The sequence below is a fragment of the Pleurodeles waltl genome, chromosome 1_2, assembly GCF_031143425.1.
Source record: "Pleurodeles waltl isolate 20211129_DDA chromosome 1_2, aPleWal1.hap1.20221129, whole genome shotgun sequence".
NCBI classification, from domain to species: Eukaryota; Metazoa; Chordata; class Amphibia; order Caudata; family Salamandridae; genus Pleurodeles; species Pleurodeles waltl.
This window is the reverse complement of record NC_090437.1, coordinates 14,303,972-14,328,777: the sequence shown is the minus strand read 5'-3', so window position 1 is coordinate 14,328,777 and position 24,806 is coordinate 14,303,972. Positions and strand designations below refer to the sequence as shown.

General features: G+C 41.5%; 1 protein-coding gene across 3 annotated transcripts in view; it reads left to right on the top strand.

Annotated features, from left to right (window-relative positions):
* The window catches only part of UBXN8 (UBX domain protein 8), a 235,495-nt gene that overhangs the window by 29,543 nt on the left and 181,146 nt on the right, over nt 1–24,806 (top strand). Inside the window, exon 2 of one of the 3 annotated variants that reach the window (XM_069235628.1) lies at nt 11,304–11,435. The exons of 1 other annotated variant lie outside the window; for it this stretch is intronic. In XM_069235628.1, the coding sequence (XP_069091729.1) occupies nt 11,304–11,435 (132 nt within the window). Of the gene's footprint in view, nt 1–11,302; nt 11,436–24,806 lie in introns of those variants that run through there. One more of the 3 variants, XM_069235642.1, reaches the window with a different exon arrangement.

Here is a 24,806-nt window from a genome sequence, read left to right as displayed (position 1 = left end):
TGAACAATTTTAAAATCTACATCTACAAGATTCTGATATCACCCTCCTTGTGGTGTACAACAGATGGTGCAATTTAAGCTGCACAATAAATCTCTTCGTAATAAGTTAACAGGACTTGAATCGCACACCACAAACTGATGATTTTCTTCGAAGGAACCGATTTTTACAGGCACTTCCTTTGCAGTTGGGTTAGTTATCCATCTTTCTGTAACTCCCACAACTTGGATCTCTTTTCCCAAGCGGGGTAGGTCTGGCACTTCAGCTGTTCGCACGGTGGAACCAGTAGCTCCTGTGTCAATAAAAAATTACACTTGGTTGCCATTCACTTCACCTTCCACAAATGGTCCACTCTGGTCTACCTCTTGCACCAAGAACCAGTCTACCTCCTCTCTCAGACACAGTTATTGTATAGTGCCTGAATCTAGCAACTCAATGTTATCAAACATGGGAAACTGCCCGACTGCATTTTGATTTTGAACGTGCATCACACTTCAGTTTATTTTCGGCAACTGAATCTGATTTAATCTTGCACTGTTTATATTTAGCTGGACCACAGGTGCTTGTTTGTGGCATGGGCACTATTTGAGTTTGTTTTGTCATTGGCATTTGCATCTGTCGCATAGAAACATTTATCACTGAAAGACAAGAGCTACCCAAATGTTGACGTGAACATGGGTGAACATTTTCTGTACCTTTTGCATAGAAGTATTCGGCATCTGTATTTGGTTTGCTCCCTGCATCTGATTATTAACAGTTCTATCTGGATTGAGCTACTCTTGTGCTTCCAATGCCCCACCCTATTACATAGCTAACAAGGTGTCATCTTCTTCAGTGTTGCAACATCAACACCTGTACTTGGATCAGTTGGAGTACTTCTTCCTTTTCCCTAAAACAACACATTTCCTTCATGCACACCCTGCATCCCTGCTTGAAAACCACCTGTTTGCCTTCCACTCACATCATGAATTGCACCACCATTTCCTACAAACAACTGATTCTGAAAACCTTGTCGCACAAATTGTGTCTGAGTCAACATAAACCTCTCCTTTCTCCTCTCTGTTTCATCTCCTGCTTATCACACATCTCATCCAAAATCTTTATTTGCCAACAAATCATATTCTGTTGTATATTCTGACACATCTCAGGTCTCAAACTAAGCTCAAACTGTATATTGAAAACCCCATATCTGTTAGATCAAGATGCATCTGTCCTGTATACTGCTGAAATGCTTTCATCAATTTTTCCTGAATTTCATGCAGTTTCCTTAACTTCCTGCAGCATTCGATTCAGTTTCAAATAATGAAAATCTTTAGGTGGAACCCTGTCCTTCAAAAATTTTACTGGCTCATTATACTTGATCATTACCACAGGCAAAGGTGCATTTGTAACACGATCCTTGCTGGTTCTGTATCTGGCCATTAAACAGCAATCATACATTCCGCCCACAAATCACTTGGGCCACAATATCAAAAAACGTGTTTATAGCAGCCCCTAATACCTTTGAAATCTCCTGACTTGTGTATACCACTGCATTGGGCTTTCTCTCAACTTTCTAAAATTGTTAATAAATGATGCAAGGGTTCCCCTTATTACAAGGGACATGTACATACCCTCCACCTGGTATCTTCCTTAATGGATATGCTGCAGCTGTCTTTATTTTCTGAATGTGCAGTTTGTTTTCTTTTCTCATCAACCTTGTCTGCCTTTTTCTTTTTCTTGTCCTGTTTCTATGTCAATTTACTTTACAAGTTACATTAAAATTTCACATTCACTCCATTTTCATACACATTTTATTAATTCAGTGAGATGAATTCACATTCCATAAGAATACATGTTTTCAATTGATTCATCATCTAATTGCACCCTAAAACGTCTTTGTAAAAGTACGCTTTTAGAAATATCAACCTCCATATTTGTTTGCCAGTTCAGTTAATCAGTCATGAACAGTTGCAGCTTTTCTCGTAATTTCTTTGCACAGGTAAACCAATTCTCTTTCTTGATATTGGTTTATGTAAGCAAGATTCAAACATCCTGTAATAATTTCTTCTAAATCGACTTTCCATTTGGGCACATTTAAAGGTCTCTTCTTTCCAGGTGCTGGACTGGTATCTGAAATTGAACTTGTACTCAGTCTTCCTCCATCCTCACTTTACCCAATTTCTGCCAGCTCCTTCAAACCAAGGAGGAAATAAACCATCTGCTATTCACCTGGTACGGTTTGTGTTATGAAAACTAATTGCATTCCTTCTCCTAGTACTTGAATGGTCTGCGGTGGTGTCTGTACTACAATCTTTGAAATTTGTAATGTCAGGATAAACCCATTTACTGGTGTACACCCAGTTGTTTCTTGAGCCGCTGTAGTTGTATGAATAATCTGTGCAGGCATTATTTGTGCTGTAATCATTTCAGTAACCTGTGCTGGAATTGTAACCACAGTAGCCAGAGCATCAGTTGGTGTCACCCTTTCAGCTGTACACATTGGTGCTGGAATACTTGTAGCTGCTTGTTGAGTTACAGGCTGTGCAACAATGGGCTGAGTTATTACTGGCTGTGGCACGATAGGCTGAGTCAATACAGGTTGTATATTTGCACGCTGTACTGCTTGCATCGGATTATTAACATGTGGAGCACCTAGATCCGCTGTAGGTATAGTCACGTTATTTATTACTTGCGCTCCATCAATTGGCATACGACCCACATATGGTGGCAGACGTGTAGCCAAAGTTCATCCAGCAAATCATCACCTGGATCAGTATCTGAATCAAATTTTGTTTCAGTTTTCACTTCTTGGTATCCTTTAATATTTTTCTTTACAGGCTTTTCAGATTCTTTTGATTTGTGCTCTCTTCTTTTGTAAGTATAGGAATATAATATAGTACCTTCCACTAGATCCTTTCTCCATACCTGTGCTCCTTACTCCCAAACTGCAGCTCATAATTTTTCAGAACTCTCTTTGTTTGTTTTTTAAATCTTTCTCTGTCCTTAAGTGCTTCATAAAACGTAGACCATAGTAGTTCATTGTCAATTACAACAGTTTTTCAACCACAATTTGCAACCGCTTCAGAAACGGCACCTCATCAGTCTTTGCTTCCGGGTTCTATGCCCTTGGGCTTTATCTAAATTTGGTCACTTTTGAATTATTGCTGCTTATTTCCCTTGCCATATTAACCTTACCTCTGCTACCAAAGTTTTGGGAGCGCAGAGAATTTTAAATTTACAAAATACTCCGCAACTCATAGACACCCAGGAGAGGATCTTTGGAAGGGGCTAGAAATAAAAGCTGTAACTTTTACTATTATTGCATCAAACATATATCTTCCAAGAGTCATTATTGAGAGTTTTATTTTTAGTTTAAATTCGTTTTTATCATAAGTTTTAAATATTTTCTATATTAGTTTAATAAGGTTTTCAGAACATTGTATAAAGTGTGTCCCGTTGTCTGTCCGTATGCTAGTATTTTAAATAAGTAAAAATAAAACACTCATGACAGAAATAGCAAAATGAACAATATTTCAAGAGGCAGTTTAGCTGGGCAGTACTCATAAAGACTAGTGTAACACACTCTGACAAAGAATACCCTAGGCAGAGCAAAGTCTAAGTCTCCCAGAGAGAATGAATCTAAATCTAAGGAGCTTAGTCAAAAAAGGTTTATAGAACATTGCATAAAGCATGCTCCACAATCTATCCACATCCTAGTATTCTAAATCAGTAAAAATAACACATTTTAGTCAGAAATAGCAAAAGAAACAAGATTTCAAGCGGAGCTATTATTACTCATAAAGAATACTGTTCAGACTCTGCTAGAGAATAGTCTAGGCAGAGAGTGAAGCTTGTCTAAGTCTTGCAGAGAGGATGAATCTGAATCTAAGAGTGTGAGAGCTAGGAGCTTTTGTTCACACTGCTATCGCAAGTGCCCACTATCCCTATCTGTTCTCTCCCTGGGACACTTTTATATTACAAATACAGTGACCAAACATTTTAGCACAAATGTTTCATCAAAGATAGTAGACAGCCAATCGCAGGCAAAGAAAATATGAGATGAGTACTGTTTCCATAGAGGTGGCAACTTCTATCAAAGACAGTACTAACAGTAGGATACCTTTAATTACATTTCTTCATAAATTGAGACTAAAAGCTATTTTTCCATCCATCTTGGTCTCTAAAAGAAAAGACACTCATGTAAATGTTATGATCAAATAGCTTAGGTCATTTTTATTCTCACACATCTCCACACTATAGCCTGTTCATAGAGAATCAAGGGCCAGATGTAGCAAAGGGTTTTACCCATTTTGTGTCTATGGGAAAATGTGTTTGTACATATGGCCCCAAGTTTCAGATTGCTTTAGTACGTTTTGAGCTTCCGGTGCAGATCAAGTGCTTAAAAAGAATAAAATAGTACAGCTTTCATTGTTCGCATAGGATGTCTGTGTCGTGCAAAGGCCATGAGAAAGCCATGACACAAACATTTATGCTCAGTTAATGTTTGTTTGGAATTTGTTAATGTTAGCAAATCAAGCAAGTCAAGTGAATAAGGGTAATTCAGAGTTTAGAAAGGCACATTTTAAAATGCAGATCTTGCTTAGACCTAGATTTCACTCATATGGATCATCAAATATATGGATTTTATTTTTAATTAAAACTCTAGCACAACACTGAATGTTTGAGTCACCAACTTTGACCTTTAATTAATAATTTCATTATTTTGAACTTTAAAATAAGAACAAAGATATCCTGGCATAATCTGGTGCCAGTTAATTCTGTATTTGAGCACAGTAGAAGAAAGCACATTTTACAAGCTATTCAAGTCTTGTACTGATTTAAGCGTTCAATCAGTGCCATGACCCAAAACCATGGCATATTCACCACTCTCTTGTCTGTTCCTTACATGCCCTTGACATACAGGCTGTGTGCTAAGATTTTAACCGTTTTGGCAATAACATTTAATGCCCTTTTCCAGTTGCATTAGGGCTACATTTCATGCTTTTAGAGTCAGCTGGGCCTGATATTGTGTGTCCTACGTGGCTGTCGCAGCACTTCCCTAGAACCAGAGCTGACAAAAAAAAGGTAGTGTTCTTTGCACAATTTGGAATCTTGCACAAATGGCAGTTTGAATGCAGATTGGATTCACTCTTGCATAACTGATTGCTCAAACCTCAGAAATCTCTTTTGTCTGCTACATTTGCCCCCCCCTCCAAATCTGTGTAGTGTGCAGTAAGTCAGTCACTGTCACAATTAAAAGCTCCATAGAAACACAAAAAAAATAAAGTGGTTCAAGTAAATACACAGTGTGCCGACTATATAAGTCATTGATTAACTACTCAGGGGCTTATAAGAGGTCTAATTCGGAGAAGAGGATCACAGAGAGGCAAATTAATGAAATATGATCACTGATGTGCATGGAAGAGCCTGCTTCCCAAGGCCTCTTCCCACTTTCTTGCAGAAGGGAGTCACCCCCTTATCACTCTGTTATCCTGCTCGACTCTGTAGGAATTGGTTCCCTCCCAGCGATTGCCAAGAGAATGTCCAATACAAAAGGGCAAGTGAAAAATGATTAATAAGGATGTACCTGTCTCTGGTAAATATTTGTAGATTTCAGAAAGGTGAGATGCTTGTTCACAGTAGTACTGAAGATTTACATCTATAAGTCATACGTACTTCGAACTAAGGAGCGGATGTAAGGGCCAGACCTGCAGACTTTGGAACTGGGAAACTAAGTTCAAGTCTCAACGTCGGCTCAACATCCTAGATTTCTGGGCAAATCACTTAATCGCTCCCCTTACTGAAAAAAATATAAATAATGTTTTTTTTAAATGAATGCGTTCTTGTGTAATGTAACTGGTGCTTATATGAAGTGCACCAGTACCTTTGGTTCGAGTTTACGCTGTATAAAACTGCAAAAAAATGCTCTTGTGTGCTCACCCAGTGTTGTTTTCCCTCCCATGAGCTTCTTCCCACAGCTCGATGTAGCTCTCTTTTTCTTGTGGCTATTTGCTTCTTTCTCTTACCCTCATTTTTGCTCTCCTCTTGCTTGTATGCTCCCCCGTGTCCTCCATTTTGCTTCCCCCACCCTCACCTTCTTTGTTGCTTCCTCCCACCTCCATTGCCCCTTGTTACTTCTGCACCCACTTGCCCAATGTTGATTCCTTCACATGGTTAAAAAAAACAAAAAAAAAACACTTTCACACATTTTGTTTTTCTTTCTTTTTATTTGCCAATCTAAGCAGGATTGGCAAATAAAAAGAAAACTGTCATATCATTTTTCAGGGGTGCACGTGTGTGGTGTGTGTGCCTAAACAGTGACACAATACGTGCGTTTTTACCTTATTTTGCCATGTTGCACAGCATCGGGGTTGCATGGCTATATGGTATCAGCAAAGCAAATAAGTCCCAGGTGGGACCTTTTGGCTTTGCCAATGCTTGTTTAACTCTGCCTGATGTGCACATATTCTTCACGATTAGTGCAGTCTCTTAGTGATAAGAATATGTTCATCTAACATCAGAAGCAATGTTTTGCTGTTCGCACCGCACTGTCCTATTGACAAGCCTCCCTGGCCATATGCCTCCAGCTAAGAATAGGCCTTGTGAAACGTCAGGCAGGACAACTCGTTACGCACAATATAATTTCATTCTTGGAAATTGACAGATTAGCTGCCAGTTTTCTATCAAGGACTTTAAGTCGTGCTCTATCCAAATAAGTAGTCTTATTAAGAGAGAGCCAACATTGCCCCAAAGCACTCCACAAAGCATTATACTTTATTTTTACTCCGTGAACATGTGTTGCAGCATGGTGCACTCACTCTGCCCTCTCCTTCCTCAGTCTGTGACCTCAGACTGGTAGAAAACAGTTGACCCTTTTGGTGCACTTCGAGTTTCCTTCTTGGACTGCTCTTATTTCTCCAGGCAGCTGATCCTGAAGGCTACACATGTAAACAAAGCTGCTCTTTACCTTACCCACACTTTTTATGAGTCTTCCACTGCCATAATCTGTAGCACACTCTGATGTGCCTCCTTACATTGCGTACTTGCCATTTGTATTGGGCATTGGTGATGCAGCCAGAGAGCTGCTTCCTTTTGCTTGTTTACCCACAGAATGCTATTTTATTATTTCCTTTATATTATTTATACAGGTATTGTTTCACCATTTACGGGTCTTCAAATCTTGTTGCCAAAATGTTATTGTGGCATATAAATTGGCAGTCTGAGCATAAGGAGCTTCTTAACTATGTTTTACATCATGATGACAGGCTACAGATAATGCCCCACCATGAGCAAGCTGTTGTTTCTTCTGTCTCCATGCGAGTACCAGGCAGTATTGACTGGGAAACTGCATATAGTGGTACTTGAATACAAAGAGCAGCCAACACCTTTCTTTGAATGAGATGACACCTTGAACACTGTGGAAGGGGGAATTCACACAATAAAAAAAAAGAACATACAAGTACATATTATGAAGTAATCATTTTATTCACTTCTCTTCTATAAGATAATAAAAATGACAGATTACAACTTGCTTCAGGTGGGATACTAAATCAGTGGCCTTGAATGCTTTGCTTATTTATTTCATAGGAATAGGTTTATCTCTTGCTTTAAAAAAATAAACTGGGCCTAGTTTCAAAGACTCCTACCACTTGGGACTAAACAACATAAAACAAATTGGATCTTGAACAGCAGTCGTGTTCATGAAGATTTTTAGCTTGGTCAGGGAGACATCCCAACCCCCTCTCTCCTGAGGTTTCATACTCCTATGATAGACCCATGAGTAATAGTAATTTTCAGTGGGAAGTTCTCCAAAATAAGATGGTGGACAAGATAAGATGGTGGAAACCAACAAAAAATATGAATCCTGAACACGTCTAACTTTGTCTTTTTTTTTTTTTTTTTTTTAATCCCTCTTGATAACTTTGGAATACACGCATAGTCTTCAATTGAAAGCTGAAGGGTGGGGCACAGGACTCTGTGCTAAACTGGCCATGCGTCCCTACAGCTATGTAGGGAACCTCAAAGAATAAATGTGTTGTTTTAGCTTCAGTGGAACTACAGTAAACCTCGCATAACAAAACTTAGATGAGTATGGAAGGGAAGTGGCAAATGTTCTGATGATTCATCAGATGGATCCAAAGTTATACGTTAACCAAAAAATGCCCTTTTAACTGATAAATATGATTGAACCATAACCACAATGCTGTCACCAGATGCTATGGATTGATACTGATTAATAGATCCAAGAGTTCAATGAGTGAGCCAATATCCATTTTCCAGAGAACTAGAACTGTTCTTCATGAATTAGGCTGCAAGACAAGGCTGGATGGGGGCTCAGGAATTTGAAGTTGGCAGTGAGTGCTATGAATGAGGCCAGACACAGTTGTCTATCAAAGTAATCCCAGGGGGTTTGTCCAGTGGCTGACAAGTTAAGGGTATCTAGAAGTAAATGAGAGTTTGGGGAAGCAAGGGATCATTTAGTATCTGACTGTGAAACAAGGGATCTCAGTATCTTATTGAATGCTCTGAGGTCATTTGCATTGCCATGAATGAAGTGAAGGCGGGAAAAGAACTTATATTGGAAGCTAAAGACAGATAATTTTTCATCACCCTCACCGGGTGGGGATATGTCAGAAAGAGGCGTGGGACCAGAACTGAGCGTTGGGAGACTCCAGAGGTAAAAGTTAGAAGGATATGTGGTGTCAGCACACAGCGTAGGAACAGAAGGAGAGGGAGGAGGTAGAACATGCAAGAGCAGGAGCCATAATACAAAGCTCAAGGAAATTATTTAGAGAAATGATCCACCACATTAAAAGTGGCAGGAAAATGGAGAAGGATAAGGATGGCAATGATGAGTAATTTGGAGCATGATTGGAAGCAGTTTTAAAATGTCGGGAGGACCTCTCGGGCCTGAATTGTTTTAGTAGCTTTATTTTATATTTTACATTTTACACATTTTAGCTGCATTTCTTTAAGCATTGAAATTTTACACGCTTTCTCTGCATGATATTCTGCTAGGAAAATGCTGTACAATGTGCTTGTTTACTTAGCCTTTTCTCGACATGTAATCAGAACATTTTGTTCAAGGCTAAGAATACTGTACACAATATCCTGTGCTTGTGTTGACAATTCAGTAACCGCTTCTAACATCCAGGCATATCATTACATCAGAACTGTGCTTTTAGCACAGTGTGGGTTTATTATTATATAAGTGATTGACTGACCTGGGAAGGGTGCAGAGCGGGTATTCTAGCAGCAACTTTTCTGGGAGGAATGCTGTATCCGAAGTGCAGCTTCGCTGGCGCTAATCTTTCAGCTTTCCTAGAGGATTGCCATCCACACTGCAGGCTGACTTATGGTACTGTCTCTACGTATGGGTCTTGGGCTAATCCCTTAAATTGGACCAGGCACCAGGGTACACCCATTATGCTGTCAGCACGTCTTAGGGTTAGGTAGGAACCTCTAAAATAATTTGCCATGGTTGAATTATTCATTGTCTTTACCATGTTCATAATACTGGTTACTTTGCTTTGTTCCATCTGCCTAATTATCGCAGCTCATTCTCTTCATGCAAGATTACAACGGTTTCAATAAATATGTTGAAAACCTATCTTGTATGTCTCTTGGGCTTTTGCCTGGGCAAGCATGAGTAATCTGATGAAAGTGTGAGATCCATGGCTTCTCTCGGGAGTCAGAGTGATGTGTTTCAGGTTTCTGTAATCACCCTCTACCCCAGTAGTTTCAGGGGTGAGGCACTGTGTGCTATCCTGGAATTGGGCAGACAGTTTCTGATGGTCTGGGTGAACTCAGCCTCTAACATTATGAAGCGCTGTTTTCCTAATACACATTACTATTATCTTAGTGGCGACTGCATGTCAAAACAAGCATTCATTCTGAATGCTTGCTGAGGATTTGGCGAAGAAATGCAGAAGATTCATTTGACTGTATATGGAAATACCCGTATTATGATCCCTGAGCATTTTGACGGTTGAATTGACAGCTTCTACTTTTAAGCAGTGGGTGTTTTTGTTTGTTGAGAGGAGGTTGTTCGAGCCTAGCAAGGTTGTGGGACGTGGAGTTGCAAAGGAGGGTTACGATTTGAGCTGTGAAGAAGTCAAAGTTGGCTGCAAGAAGGGGTGACTATGGAATGGCTTCGGAGCAGTTCTTATGTGGAGATGGAAAGGAGGGTTTCAGTAGTACAGCAAGAAGATGAGATGGGTGAAGGGCAGAAGAAAAGGTTAAAAAAAACCTGGCAGCTCGTTGTGGTTAAAGGTCCAGCTGTTTGTTTTGTAGGACAGCAGTCATAACCGAGCTATCGGGTTTGGTCCATGTTTGTCATTGCATTGAAGGAAGCTGCTAGAGTGGCTAATGGTTTGATCACTGATCATTGTTGTTTTATTGCATTTTCCCTTGCATTTTGCAGGCAGTTTGAGCAATTTTGAGGGTGGTGCAGAGTATTTCTCAGAGGTAGAGATTGCTTGGTGTATGATAAGGCTTTGTTGAATGATGACTGGATATAGTGAGGTTTCTGCCACATCTGTGCCTCAGGTGGTATATGTGACTGTTGAAGGTTGTCCAATGGGGGACCTGCCATATGTGAGTTAGGAAACAATAGAAGAGATGAGAATACAGTCTTGAACTAGGACCCAAAAATGGAGGGACACAGTGGCACACGGTCTGCCTGAATGCTGGTAGATATGGGAACAAAGGAGCTGGAGCTCGTAGACCCAGGAAGATTGGTCATGGCTTATGGCCAAAGTGCTGACAAAACGTAATGTGTGATGACAAATGCACACTTATTACACAGCGCTCGCTCCATTGTCAGGCATAACATTCTCTTCGCTAGGCCTTCACAGTAAATCAAAAGTCCAACTTAGTCGTGGTAGTTGGTGCACTCATGAGAGACCCGGGAGAGACCTCTGTTTGATGCTGCAATGCCTTGCTTCAGTTTTCTACTTCATCTGAAGGGAACCTTCATGTATTGCGGCAGTGGGGAGCCAGGGAGGAGCTCTCCTCTCCTTTGAGATCAAGGGTCACTAGTTTATTATTGATTGCTACAAAAAACAGGGTATCTGACCGTATTTGTGTTGTTAATGACCACAAATTGATAGTGTTTTAAAATGTTTTTATTTTCTTTGTTTCAACTAAATAATGTTTTATTCTGTTTTTAGTCTAGTGAATTCCATAGCTGAGTTAGCATACTGTGTTTTGTCAGTGATTATAGTTTTATTTGCAGATGATGAATTCATAAGCTTGCTCATATCAAACATAATACACGTTTAACTAAACAAGTCAGTACAAATTCCAATCTTTATTCATTACAGGAGTGAAAGACTTTGTTCTTCTAGCCGGGCGATTCTTCTTGGCTCTTGCTCTTTTCAGTTTACTCATTTCCTATGTGACTCCATGGATTCAGTCTTATTCAGTGACCTCTTCCAGCATCCCTCATTCAAATGGTAAGGAACGAATATGAAGTCATGGTTTCTGTGTTTTTATTAGCATAAATTGCTACATTAAAATCATACTATATTACATACTGGAATTGTACAGAAAAAGCAACCACAAACTGCAGAAATAAACATCAAACTCTTTAAAATAATTGAGCTGTGGGGAGAGTTGAAGAGCATCTCCATGGTTATTGCATCTTCTCAGAGGATACCATGCTTTTGGTTTTCTTTACTCTGGCAAAACAGGTAGTGCTAGCTACTTCCCAGGAGTAAAAATACTTTACTCCGGTGACGTTAGCATCTGAAACCTATGTTGAATTAACCTCACAATCATGAATTGTTTTTTGAAAAAACTTTTTTCTGGAGTTGGTGTAGCACTTTACTGTCAGTGGAAATCCTTCATTTAATCTCCTAACACCTGCATTATATCACCAACGCAGTTCACCAGAAGATTTAGTCTACTGTATGATTTCATCCATATTGCACCGTAGTCCAGGGCAAGTTAGGTAATGTCCTGTGGAAACTGCCTTTATCCTTTTTAGTGTGCAGGGCATACTCTTCATGTTAAACTTCGTTTAGAGAGAAGGTTGTATGTAGGAGAGGCTCGTCCTACTAAGAGGTTATTTGTCTAGTGAGAGGCTGACCTTTTGATGCTCACCTTTGTTCAGAGGCTTGGCCTACTAATAGGTGATGTGTGCGGCAGAGGACTGAACTTTTCATGTTCATCTTTGTTCAGGGTGAAGACTGTATCTAGAAGGCACTTGGCATATAGTAATAGGTGATGCTTCTAATGCGCGGCTGGCCTTTTATGATTGAGCTTTGTTCAGGACAAAAGTTGTATGTAGAAGAGTCTTGGTATAATAATCGGTGATGTATGTGATGGGGGACTGGCCACTCAGTCTCCGCAGCTCACTTCGGGGAAAGCTGTATGTATTTCCTCATGGCCTACTACTATGTAATGTGTGTGTGGTGAAAGACTCGTTCTTGATGTAGAGCTTTGTTCAGTGTGACACTTGTCTGTAGAAGAGGCTTGGCCTACTACTAGGCAATGTCTTCTGCTTGGGTCTGCACTCTTGATGTTAATCCTTTTTCAGGGTGAAAGCTGGATCTACAAGACGCTTGGTATATAATAGTAGATGGCCTCTGACCTCTTCTGGTTTAACTGTGTTCATGGCCAAACCTGTATATAGAAGAGGCTTCCCATATTACTAGGTGATATCTGTGTAGGGGACTTGCATCTCTATATTAATAGCTCACTTGAGGGCAAAACCTGCATGTAGAAGAGGCTTGGCCTACTATAGGTAATGTGTCTGGTGGGGGTTGGCTATGTGAGGATACTACTGGCTCGTACCACTGCATAAAGTACACACTTAAATCTTTTAGAACCTATATCAGAGTCGTGACTGTGTCTTTTAGAAAATTGGCAAGTAAAGTACTGGGACTAGTCTAAGTGGTTGCCCAACATTGAAATAGCGTTCTTTGAAACCTCTGACCATGACATATTTAAACAGTTTCTGAGCCCACAAACTTTTTCTGGGAAAACAATGGGGTAGTCTACTAGAATAGTGCATTTTCTCATGTTGGATTGAGTTGTGTGGAATTATTTACAATTTTGTTTTGCAGCCGCCTATTGCATTTGACAGGAAGATTAGTGTATTCCCTGGTGCCCCACAGAGCCTGAAGCCAATTACCTGCCCTACGCACCATGACTTTATGATAACAGTGAGTCTGTAAACTGGCCCCATTGCTGGCCATTGGCCTTTCATAGAGGGAGAAGTACCCCAACCTACCATTAACTATTGGTGACTGGAAGCCTGTTCAAGGAAAAATATCAGTTACACCCTTATCCTGGCTGCACCCAATACATGCTTGAGACAGGGGGAAACATATGTTCCCCCACTGGAACCTTTGAGTTCAGTAACCATTGGCATGAAAAGCCTCAGTCTTGCTTCCCCTGAAAATAAGTTGAAGCCTGTCGTGGCCTTGAAGTGATAAGGCCGTTTCTGTGCCTGTGGGTGTTCTAAGGTGGGTCCTGCACACCTAGCCTTCTGGCCTGTTTCTGGTACCTCAAACTCCTTGAAGTGAATTGCTTTAGCTCTGGGCTCCACTGCCCCACCCACACACATGCAATATTTCAGGCCTGTGTTGTATCCCTGTCCATAAAAAGAGCTCAGAGGGATTATCATTTGCAGGCCCTGCCTCAGCAGAAGGAAGTCTTCAACCATTGGGGAGGGAGGGGGTTCAGGAGGGGCGCATAGAGGAATGATTGGGGTCTGCTTCTGGCGATCTGACTGAGACATGTACACTCAAGGAGTGGCAGGTTTGTAGTGGGTTATGGTAATAGTTGACCTACCGGGAGAGAAAGTCCTCCTCTTTAAAACTGAAGGAGAAGTGTCACAAACAGCTGATTTCAGATGACATGGAACAGTCTCAAGGAATCACCAAAGGTGGCTGAGCAAAAATAAAAGATGGAACCTAGGTGCCGTTTTCAATATTCCTATTAGTAGGATAAAACACTCAGTAGACCTAATTACTTTCTCCGCCTTGATTTCATACCCCTCACAACCTGCTTCTCAGAGCAAATGAAGCCCTCAGTCTACTTCCCCAGCTTCACTTGGTCCCCTCATTGAAGTCTACAAAAGCTTTTCGTTCACACCTGTTTAGCACCTCTGTTTTGTGTGCTGCAACTTGTTCAGTAACTTCTGCCTGTAGTCTGCATCGTTAACAAAGGCCGCTTACCCCTTCTAGCACAGGATATTTGTTCAGAATAAAATTAAACTCAGCTTTAAGGGGCTTTTGCATCTGAGATTTTTGTTACGATCTTTATCCCCACAGCCCAGTGTCATTAGTGATGTCGCTGCCAAAAGGCAGAGTGAAAGACTAAACCATTCTTCAAAGATTAACCCTCAGTGCCTGGAATGAACATAAGCATTCCATTTCCGTTTGTTTACACAAACAGTGGACCACAGTGTGTGATCTCTCCTTAGATAAATGCTTCGGGAATTTCTTTTGTGTTATTAGTTTTGGAAACTGGATAGTTCATGTCCAAAGGGTTGAAGTGACATGTGATTTGAGAGCGTTAGTCATGCTGCAAAAATCAGTTACTCCGTCATGTGTTCACCATGTGTGCCCTGCGCACCCCCAACTCGCTGATTCCTTCTCCTCACGCGCCCTTCCTCGTATATCTCCCCCTAATCTTTCACTTCTCTTTCTCAGTATATTGCTTATTGGTGGGACACGGGGTCTCCCCCATTGCAGAATACGTCCCTGTTGCTGCAGTTTTGCCTAGGATTGTTTTTTCAGTCTGTTATTGCGAAGCCAGCAGAAAGTTTTCTGCAGCCCTTTTAACAGTTAATTTCCCCCCAGCAAGAATGTTCTGCAATTACCATTCGTATGTTTCATAATCTGCCATTGTTATAGTCTTTTAGCATTCCCTGGGTTCCCTCCACATGAGATTGAGACTCTCATTAGAACTGGAGTTTGAGTCATTCTGCGGTTATATACTTTGGATATTGAGTTCTGTGAGCTTCTAGGTGAACTGATTTTGGCGTTACTTAATGACGTGTATGGTTGTTTTGTTAGGAAGTGTGTGGGTTTTATCATTTTACTAATTTTCCCATTTGTTAGGCAACTGACATGTCTTTTACCTGGCTCCTGTTTGTGTGACATGTTTTTTGGGAGCCCCATGATAGCCCACGTCTGAGCTTTGTTGAACGTACAAGAGGCGTTATGCCTAATGTGTGTGTTTTATTTTTATGTTGTTGTGGTGTTTCTTGTTGGTAAGTCTTGTTTATTAAGCTGTGTGGTAGCCAGCTACATGGCACCTCTTTGTTATGTTCGATGCATGTGCATGAGGTTGCATGTTAGACTATCAAGGTACAAAAAAACTACGAGCTACTATATTGACTCTAGAATATCGACTACCACTATCTTATCAAGGTAGGTCTGTAGGGGTACATATACATTTATCATTCTTAATGCCACACCAAGGTAAACATTTAATTACACTGACAGCGATAGCGCCAGTGTAGTTATGGTTAGAGCTTCCATGGAACTGTGTTTTTTGTTTTCTCATTAACATTGGTGCCATTTGCAGATTCTGCATGAAACATTCCTAAAAAACAAAGTTCATCCACTTTGGGTCTTTCATGGCAATTTTTGTACAGATCCAACAAGGGTTGGGCAAGAAAAAGGAGAGATCTCAAAAGTGCCATTTTTCATTTTAATTCTCATAGCATTCTTTACTCCTTGATACAGTAAAAAATGATGCAACAGACGTGTGGAATGAAGGTAGAGCTTCACTCAAGCAAATGACTTAGCTTGGCTTGGTATACATCCTTTAAGTAGTTTTCAAGACATTAGCATTTAAAAAGCAACTTGGGTTGGGTATGAAGGGGTTGCATTTTAGAGCTTTGTCAATTTGTGGAGGACCTGTCGGATCGGTACCGAGGACTCCCTCAGCTCCAAAATGAAAAAAAAAACAACCCAGACCTACTTGGCTAAAGGAGCTTTTTGCCCTTGATAGGCATTTAGGCACCATGGATCCGAAGCTGGATCCACGGTACTGATACAATCTGGTTGCCTTTCCACAACATCTTGAATCATGGGATTCCTGGTTCCTCCGTGTTCCCATATAGACCATCCCTAGGTACTGCATAACTGTGTATGTAGGTCTTTGAAGCTTTCTTAAGGCTGGACCCTGTGGCTTCTGTGGCCAACCCCCTCTGAACCGGGCCAAAGCCATTTTTAGCGGGGCTTGTGGAGAGTGAGTGCCCACTGGCTGTGTACAGTGGGGTTTGTCTACAATGCCAGGCATCTACCCGAGGCCTGTGGACCACCCTCTATGGGTGGCCTGACCATAGGCACAGCACTATGTGGAGGGCACTCTTCATATGGCAAAAGACCATGCACATCTTGGGTTACCAACAAGAGCATGTCACGTGATTGGCCTCTTGACAACCGCAAGTGCACATGGCTGAAGGCCGTGCACAGTGTGGGGCTCTTTGCACACTGTGGTTTGCATGCAGGGTCTAGCTGGGGATCAGCTACTTTGTACTGACTTTGGTTGTGTGCACCAGTGATTGTCTGTCCACGGTGGTATGGTTTAAGGGCCTAGCTGAAGACTGTCCTGCAGGCAACTCCTGTAGTTCAATCCCTTTCACTCAGTTGGTATCACACAGTCTGCCACTGACTTTATAAAATGGAATTATAATGCACCCTTTTTACTTATATACGTTTTTTGCACTGATTCACGTTCGGACTCCCTGCTGTACAAACAAGTAACATACATGCTTAGGTTTATTTAATCATAAGTTGGTTCTAAAGAGCCATGTTTTTTTTGAGAGAAAAATAAAACCTGAACAGTGGAATGAGTGCTTGGGTAAAAACAAAAACATTATTTATTGCAAGTTTGCATACGTAGAAGTGCTTGTTGTTTTCGTGCACTGTGCACTCTCTGTTCTGCAATGAAAATGAGTGATCTGTAGACCAAGCAGTGTAAGTGGATAGTGGCGAAGCATGCTTCACTCACATCCTGTTGCTGTTGAAGGGACTCCTGTGGCTATTTGTTGCCAGCTAGCATGGAATGCTATGAGGTGGCAAACCTGTAGGCCACCTCTTTGGAGTCCCACTTCCTTTTTGTCCACATTAAATAGGTATATTTAAAGCATTAGTATGCGTATTCATCTAAAGTATATCAAAAGAGTTTTACCCACAGCTTACCCGGCTTAGTATCTTTGTATCATAACGTGCATGCAACATATTTTGAGGACAGCTGTTTTTCTCCTGCAAGGAGCATCAAAAACTGCCACACAATGGACTCAGGTGGAGATCTGGAATCCATGGAGTGGCGATCTGACTGATCTTGATTTCTCTCCTGAGCTGCTTCTTCTGGATTTCCTGTATGCTGCTGCTTCTGTCCAGAAGACATGGCACAAACGCAGGAAAGTTCTTGATCACAAAAAAAGGAAAACACAGCAAAAGAACTTTGCTTACTTTCTTTGCTGTAGTTCTCTCCTATTGCAAGAAGTGTATTGATATGTGCAAAAAGGAGAAGACATATTTGAATGTGGAATATTACAGTCACAGGAATCAATAACCCCTTTCCAATGGTTTTCAAGGATTAGCGAATCCTCTGTGTAGCAGTGAAGCAACACTCCAGTGGGAGCTCCGGTTTCTGGTAGTGTGCGTCCTAAAATGCTAAACAGTTTAAAATGTACACTACTTTAATGAGGTTTAAGTTGCACTTAGCAAATCCCTGCCATACTCAATACAAGCAAGCTTGTTTTCTTCGTGCACTCAACTTAGTGAAAAGTTATCAAAGGCTCACCTTGCTGTGTCCCGCAATGTAGGACATCCTTCACTGCATGGGGGGGTGTGGGGAGGCAGAAGTAGTTTCAGTGCTCATTAATTTCTGAGCACTGGCAGACTCTTTAGTGAGATGGTACGATGCTTACTTTCGATCTGCCTCTTTAATATGCATGTGACCTCACTAGAGAGGTCTCACACATTTGGTGTATGCCTGAGAGTAGCCTCTTCTAGACCCATCCAAGGATCTAACTGGTGGGTTTAGCTCCACGAGGGGCTAAGGTCCGCTTTTACTGTGTTCAGCTCCTCTATAACCATGCCTATCTTCTTGAACCATTTTTTTCTGTTGGTGGTAAGTGAGTGGGTGGAGCTGTATTCCCTCCAAACAGCAACGCACAAAGGGACCTTGACTGAGTGGTCACCTGCTGTGTGATGGCCCATCCTGAGCTGGATGGGAGGGAGGAACTGACACTTACTCCTGAATGGGCTAAATCCTGAGCCTTCACAAAGGGCTGCATAACCCCCTGTGGTGTGTCTGGAGCCAGGGCAGGAAGGGCAATGACTTTGTGCACTTCAAAGGCCTCTCTTTGAAGTCTCCCCACTTCAAAGGCAAAACTGGGTACAAGAACTGGACTTCTGACTCTGCCAAATAAGTACACTTCTGGACCTGAGTATATTCTGCCAGGAAGAAGAACTTCTGTGCCGCAGAAGGGACTGTCACTCTGCTGGACTTTGCTGGATTCCTGCTTTGCTGTGCCTGCCCTGCTGCCTGCTGCCTTCCTTGCTTGGGAGTGTGAAGGACTGGACTTGAACTTCAACATTCCCAGAACCAAAGTGACTCCAAAAGTTTGCTGGCTTGCCTCCTGTTCAGGAGTCTCAGGGACATCAAAGACTTCACTTTGCTACAGCTTCTGTACCCTGCCAACTGAGAGTCCTACCCTGTCCAATGTTGCCAGTCTAGTCCTGGACCCTTGGAAGTGAGTCATGCAGATGTTTCTCCTGAGATCCACGCATTGCCGTCATTGCCCCGATTGGAAGAGCTGCATCCCTCCTCGACAGCGACGCATTGCCACTGCTACTGAGGACAAAGACATTGCAGCAGAAACTACGTGGCTCGGAACCTGCGCATTGCCCTCGGTTCTCAATGGCTTGTATGAATCAAAACATGTTCTGCCAGGCAGAATACCCTGCAACTGTCAAAGGATGAGTAAATAAAATTGTAGTTTGTAATTTTTCCATGACAGAAAGCACCACATCTTCAAGTAAACAACAAAGTCCTATCATCCAGAGAGATAACACTTCTCCCGTTAAAAATACTAACCAATATGTGTTAGTGGGCCTATAGCACAGGACAGCTATAGGCCAAAACTGAAACTATGAGCATTAACTTCACAGCCACGTATCTGACTGGTTCATGTCAGTTATAATTGGCCCACCCACACAAGGTACTGTTTTAATGGCTGCATTGAATAGTGGGGGATTTGCTTTTTCCCACAAATTCTTGAACTTTCCATCACAGAAATATGGAGCAATTCTGTTTTGTTTGAAACAAAGTTTGACCTAGACAAGGCATCCTCTGCAATAAAAATTGGTAATGCCCATAAACCTGGTTTGTCCCCTTCCAATTTTCACCTAATTCTTGCAGTAGGTTTGCGGGTGGGGCGTGCAAGGGCAGGAGGAGCTGGGGCTCCATAAATTATTAAACATTCTCAGGCCATCGACTAACGGCCATGTCACCAAACCATAAAGCCCACAGCCGGGCTCAAAAAGCCCAAATAGAATCAGAAAAAAACCAAAAGGTTCCACATCTTATCTCTATCGTGTGGGGGTCGCTGCAGTGCTGAGGTACCGATAGACTCACAACTCCAAAGGAGGCGCTCGCTTAGCACCTAAACCGATCCCCTCCTAGACCGCTTGTGGTAACGGGTCTAGGAGGCGGTCGGCATATGAAGAGCCCTGGCAACTGACCGCCCGCCCGCCCTGGCCTTATCCGGGAGCGTGGTGGGCGCGGCGCTGATGACGTGATGCTAAGTTCTGCGGCCCTTGAACCCTTGATATGCACTTGTATTCTTTGATAAATGTACTTGAGTTTGTCATTTTATCTAGTACACCGCTTCCCCTGTGTTACCAACATAGAGCACTTAGGGCAACCATTTAATGGACCTCTTTTGACCTGAATTACTCATAGGTTGTTTCCTGTTGTGTTTTGCCTTATTCTCCTCTCCAGTGTGTGACTATAAGGGGACACTCCCCCTTCTTTGACCTGAGGCAAGTAGCCACCCAGGATTAGGGTAAGGAACTTGTTGGACACTTATTACTCACGTTTACTCTGCATGACCTTTTGCTTGCTGTGTCACTTCTAAGTAATTTCCTTGTTTGTTTCCTTCAGGCTGCCTTAGGGCATTCCCCCACAGGTAGGTCTTATACTACTTGTACTTATATGTAACTTTCACTCCTCCTAGTGGAGTAGTCTTTCTCTTGTCATAATAATGCATGACTAATTAGGGATCCTAGGCCCTGAAGAATGCCCCTAGACCTTCCTGGGCTCTTTGTAGCGGGCAGAAACATGTTGGCCAGTAATTATTAGATAGGTGACCTAGTGAGTCATTGTTCTCACACTGGTGTCCCATCCTCTGTTCTTAACCTCACCAGCAGTCACCACGAATAAAGGTGTACTATTACACAGGTGACTGACTAGGTGTTTTTATATTTTTCCTAGCGTAGCTGGATCCCAAATACTTCCAGACAATCTGAATTTTCGCACTCCCTCCCGTTCTTTTAACAGTGAGGTTGAGTCCGCCCAGGTGGCACTGTCCTACCTGGATGGGGCTAGGTGGTCATATGATGAAGCATGACACTATATAGTGTGTGAGACAACCTAGTCCGTAACCGTAAAGGAACCCCCCCCACCACGAAATTCCCACAGCACGTTATATGGTACTCATAGTCTGACATTAAAGAGCCCTAGGTAAATTCTTCTTCAACAGCCCCGTTTTATAAGTGACCCCCATACTCCTTGTGTTTGTGATTTAAATTTTAGGGAGACAGTATGGGGCGGTCCTCTTCCTTTCCCGACTCTCTTTTTGTGTTTAGATGCTTCAGTAGAACACCTGCGGCCTCGCACTTCACAGTATACACCATTGGTCTTGCCTGCAGAATGATCTTCCATATGTAGGCTCTGCCACTGCCCCTCATTGTTAAATGCTCCCTAATGGGAATCTTTTGGGCAAAGTACCATCTCCGCAATGGGAGCAGTTCATTGTGTTTTGCCCTTTCAGCAAGGAGCAAAACATCATAGCATCACTGCCGCACATATCAACGTTCACATTTAGCACTTCATGGGAGTTCATGTGTTCCCTTACTCTCTCCCTGTGTGATGCTGAGATCCTTGTCCTCCCATGTTATGTGTCTTGAAGCTCTGGTGCTATCCTCCCACCCATGTCCCGTTTAGCTTTTTGATCTTTTTTTTTGGTTGCTTTCTCCTTCCCCTTCATTTTTGTGAAATTTAAGACCTGCCCCCTCCCTCTTGCTCCCTGATCCCAGCTATACTTGCTGCTACGCAAGCTTACTGTCATCCCCTTTACCATTGCTCCCCTTCCATCTTGTTTTATTTTTTTTTGCTTACCTAGCAGCTGCAGTTTGCTGCCTTAGCAACACAAAAGGATGATGGACGGAGTGCTGAACAGTGCAAACACCCCCAGTCACAGATCTGGGTTTAATCCACTGTTCTTTGCTCACCATGCCACCCCAGTTTGGACCCAGCCATATGCAAATCAGTCTTGACCCTGTTTCCCATAGGAACAGTCCAGCCCAAACTGCCAGGCCAGGTCCTCCCTTGACCGGTTCCAAGGTATCACACTTCATCAGCCAGGTTAGCTTGAATCCACTAGCACAGTGAGCATGGGACCTACGTCCGGGCATACCGTTCCCACTTAGGGCAACTTTATCAATACAGAAGGATGATGGACAGAGTGCTGAACATTGTAAACACTCACCCCCAGTCTCAGATCTTGGTTTAAGCCATCATTCTTTTGCTCACCATGCCACCCCAGTTTGGACCCAACCATGTGCAAATCAGTCATGACCCTGTTCCTCTTGGGAACAGTCCAGTCCAAACTGCCTGGCCAGGTCCTCCCTGGACCGAAAAGAAGCATCTGGGGACCGGTTTCGAGGTCCATCATCTGTTGTTTTTTCATTTGTTGCCCCAAGTGGGAAGGGTATGCCCAGACGTGGTGTTTTGCTTCACTAATGACCGAGCTGAAACACTCATGCACTGACAAAAATCTCTGGAATGCGTTTCTTGGTCTTAAGAAGACATTTATTAATTCACTTCGCAAGATTCGTAAAGGAGATTAGCATGCTGAAAGTACACGTTTAAAAATGGTCACAGCAATGAAATGAAAACAAATGATTCTCCACTGCAATATACACAGCAAATATATGTATCTATATAATAAGGCACAGAAAATAATGAATTAAAAAAATGCATCACCATGAGGCAAGGGCACATCTGCTTCATCTCCCTCCTATCAGCATCAGATCGCCAGATCCTAGAATCGATCGTGGAGAGGGAGAGAGATCAGTTATCCTCACGGGAAGGATGACACACCTCAACGTCCTGAGCATGTCGGAGTTCTGAATCACTCCCGGTCCGTCTGGTCTCGGCCTCTTATACTTTGAACGGACAAGAGAGGAACATTCTAGAAACTCCCTCTCACTGCAGAAGTTTATTATTCAAAAAATGCTGATTACTTTAGGCCAGCTTTGAAAAGAACACGTCGGGACTTGGAAAAAAATCCCAAGGTGCCCCTTTAAAACAAAACGTTCCCTGCCGTCCTAGTGCATTCTTATCAGCCTAAACCCTTGGTGAGAAAAACACGAAAACAAGCAGAATAAAAACAAGAGCATATTGTATAACGTGAGCATGGAATTATTTTTTACAGCTTTTGACTTGGCGGTGGCTAATGCTAAAAAAAAAAAAAATCAATAGGCAAAATTAAGTTGGTGGTTACTAATGTGACGGTGTGCTGCTAGGGTAAGTGCAACGTGGAGTCAGTGGTCAAAACACAAATGTCATTACACATGGGTCCTGTGCTTGCTATGCCACCAGATACAGGCTACCCTGGCTGATAAAGGGTGATACCCTGAAACCAGTCCCAGGATGCTTGTTTCTGGTCCAGGAAGGGCCTGGCCTGGCAGTTCAGGCCAGACTGTTCCCACGGGGAACCTAGTCAGGCCTGATTTGCACATGGCTGGGTCCAAACTAGAATGGCATGGCAAGCAAAAAAACTGATGGATTAAACCCAGATCTGTGACTGGGGGTCAATGTTTGATTTGTTCTGAATTCTGTCCATCATCTGTTGTTTTTGAATTTGCTTCCTGGCTGCTCCCTTTTGAAAATGCAGTTTTGCACACTTGTTTTTATTATTATTTACTGCACCAAGGTTGGAGTCAGCCATCTTGGAATAGTAAATCAAAAAGAAAAAAGTGGCTTTATCTTTCTGAATGAATATGTGGTGATACCTGTACGCCATCATGCAAGGCTGCTGTTTGTGTCATGACGCAATAATATGCGTCAATGTACTTTTTTTTCTTCTTTTTTTAAAGTAATTGCTGCTGGTGCTATGCACCACTGGCAAAAAAAAAAAAGATTTTTCCTCTTATTGTTTAGCTGAACAGCTTTGACAAAAAGCACTGTCAATGCCAGTAGATCTGTGGTGGCAGTCGTAAGGTGCACCTTATTGGCTTTGCCAGTTCTGCTTGTTTAAATGTATCTGATTCCTTTTGAAACATGGTATCACCTTACCTGATATTATGTGAAAAGAGCTTTACAGGCAATCAGGAAATGCTTTAGGTGTTTTATTTTGTTTTGTGTTTCTTTGAGTCGGAAATACCTTCTGCTTTTCTGTGCAAAATATCCATAATTTTGTATGTTTTTATACATCGGTCAGTGACTTACACCCTAATTCTGCTTTGCAAGCATTGTTGGTGCCTTCCTGTTAACCTTCAATACTTTATTACATAGCAGGTGCAAAGATTATGTAGGGCTTGTGTCTTGGTTAACAAAGGGTATTAATGGAGCTGCATGCATCACTGCATGTATTAGATTTAACAACTTTATCAAACAATTTCATTCAGAGTTTCACTGGTGGGTTCACATCGTCAAGCTTGGCCTTTATAGCTTAGAATGCTTGCATAGAGTTTACTTGGAGTTGCTTCATGTCGTCTGTGAATTTTCTCAGGTTTTACTTTATTACATTATTTGTGAATTTGATCCTCTCACTGTAAATTGTTGGTTTCTTTTCTAGAAGGCTGTGACTTTATTTTTGGTCTGTTTTCATATATCTTAGCTTACACTACTTTTGTAATATGTTAACGTTATCTTACTGGCTGGAAACCGCAGGGCATTTAGAAAAAATATTGATTTGTAAATATCAAGTTACAGAAATACCAGAAAAAAATAGTGCAGTACAAAAATATTGTGGAGCAGAAATCATGTTGTCACGAATATTGACTTTTTTGTGGTAAGTAATAACTTTTTCAATATTATTTTGTTATTAATATAGTTTTCAATAATATAGTTGTGAAAAAAATTGTTTAATGTTCTTTCTGTTTTAGTTTATATATCAATTTTATGTGTTATTTTTATAATTGTTCAATATTTTTAAGTGCAGATTGTACTTATATTTTTTATGTAATTGATAATTTATAGTGTTGTAGAGGGTTGCTAGGTTTGTTGGAGTGTAGGGTGGGAAGTTGATTAGATTTAACAAGTAATTTTTAATTCATTATTACCTATTTAATTGATTAATAATGTAATTTGTGTTTATAATTATATATTTTTAAGTTCTATATTAGGTGCAGGCTGCTGGGTTTGTAGGGGTATAGGACAGGAAGTTAAGTAATGATAATTATTTAATTGATTATTAATTATAAACATAGTGTAATTATATTTTTCTAGTTAAATATTAGGTGCAGGTTCCTGGGTTTATAGGGGTATAGGATGGTGAGTTAAGAATTATTCTTAATTTAATTGATTATTCTTTATGTAATTTATGTAATAATTATAATTTG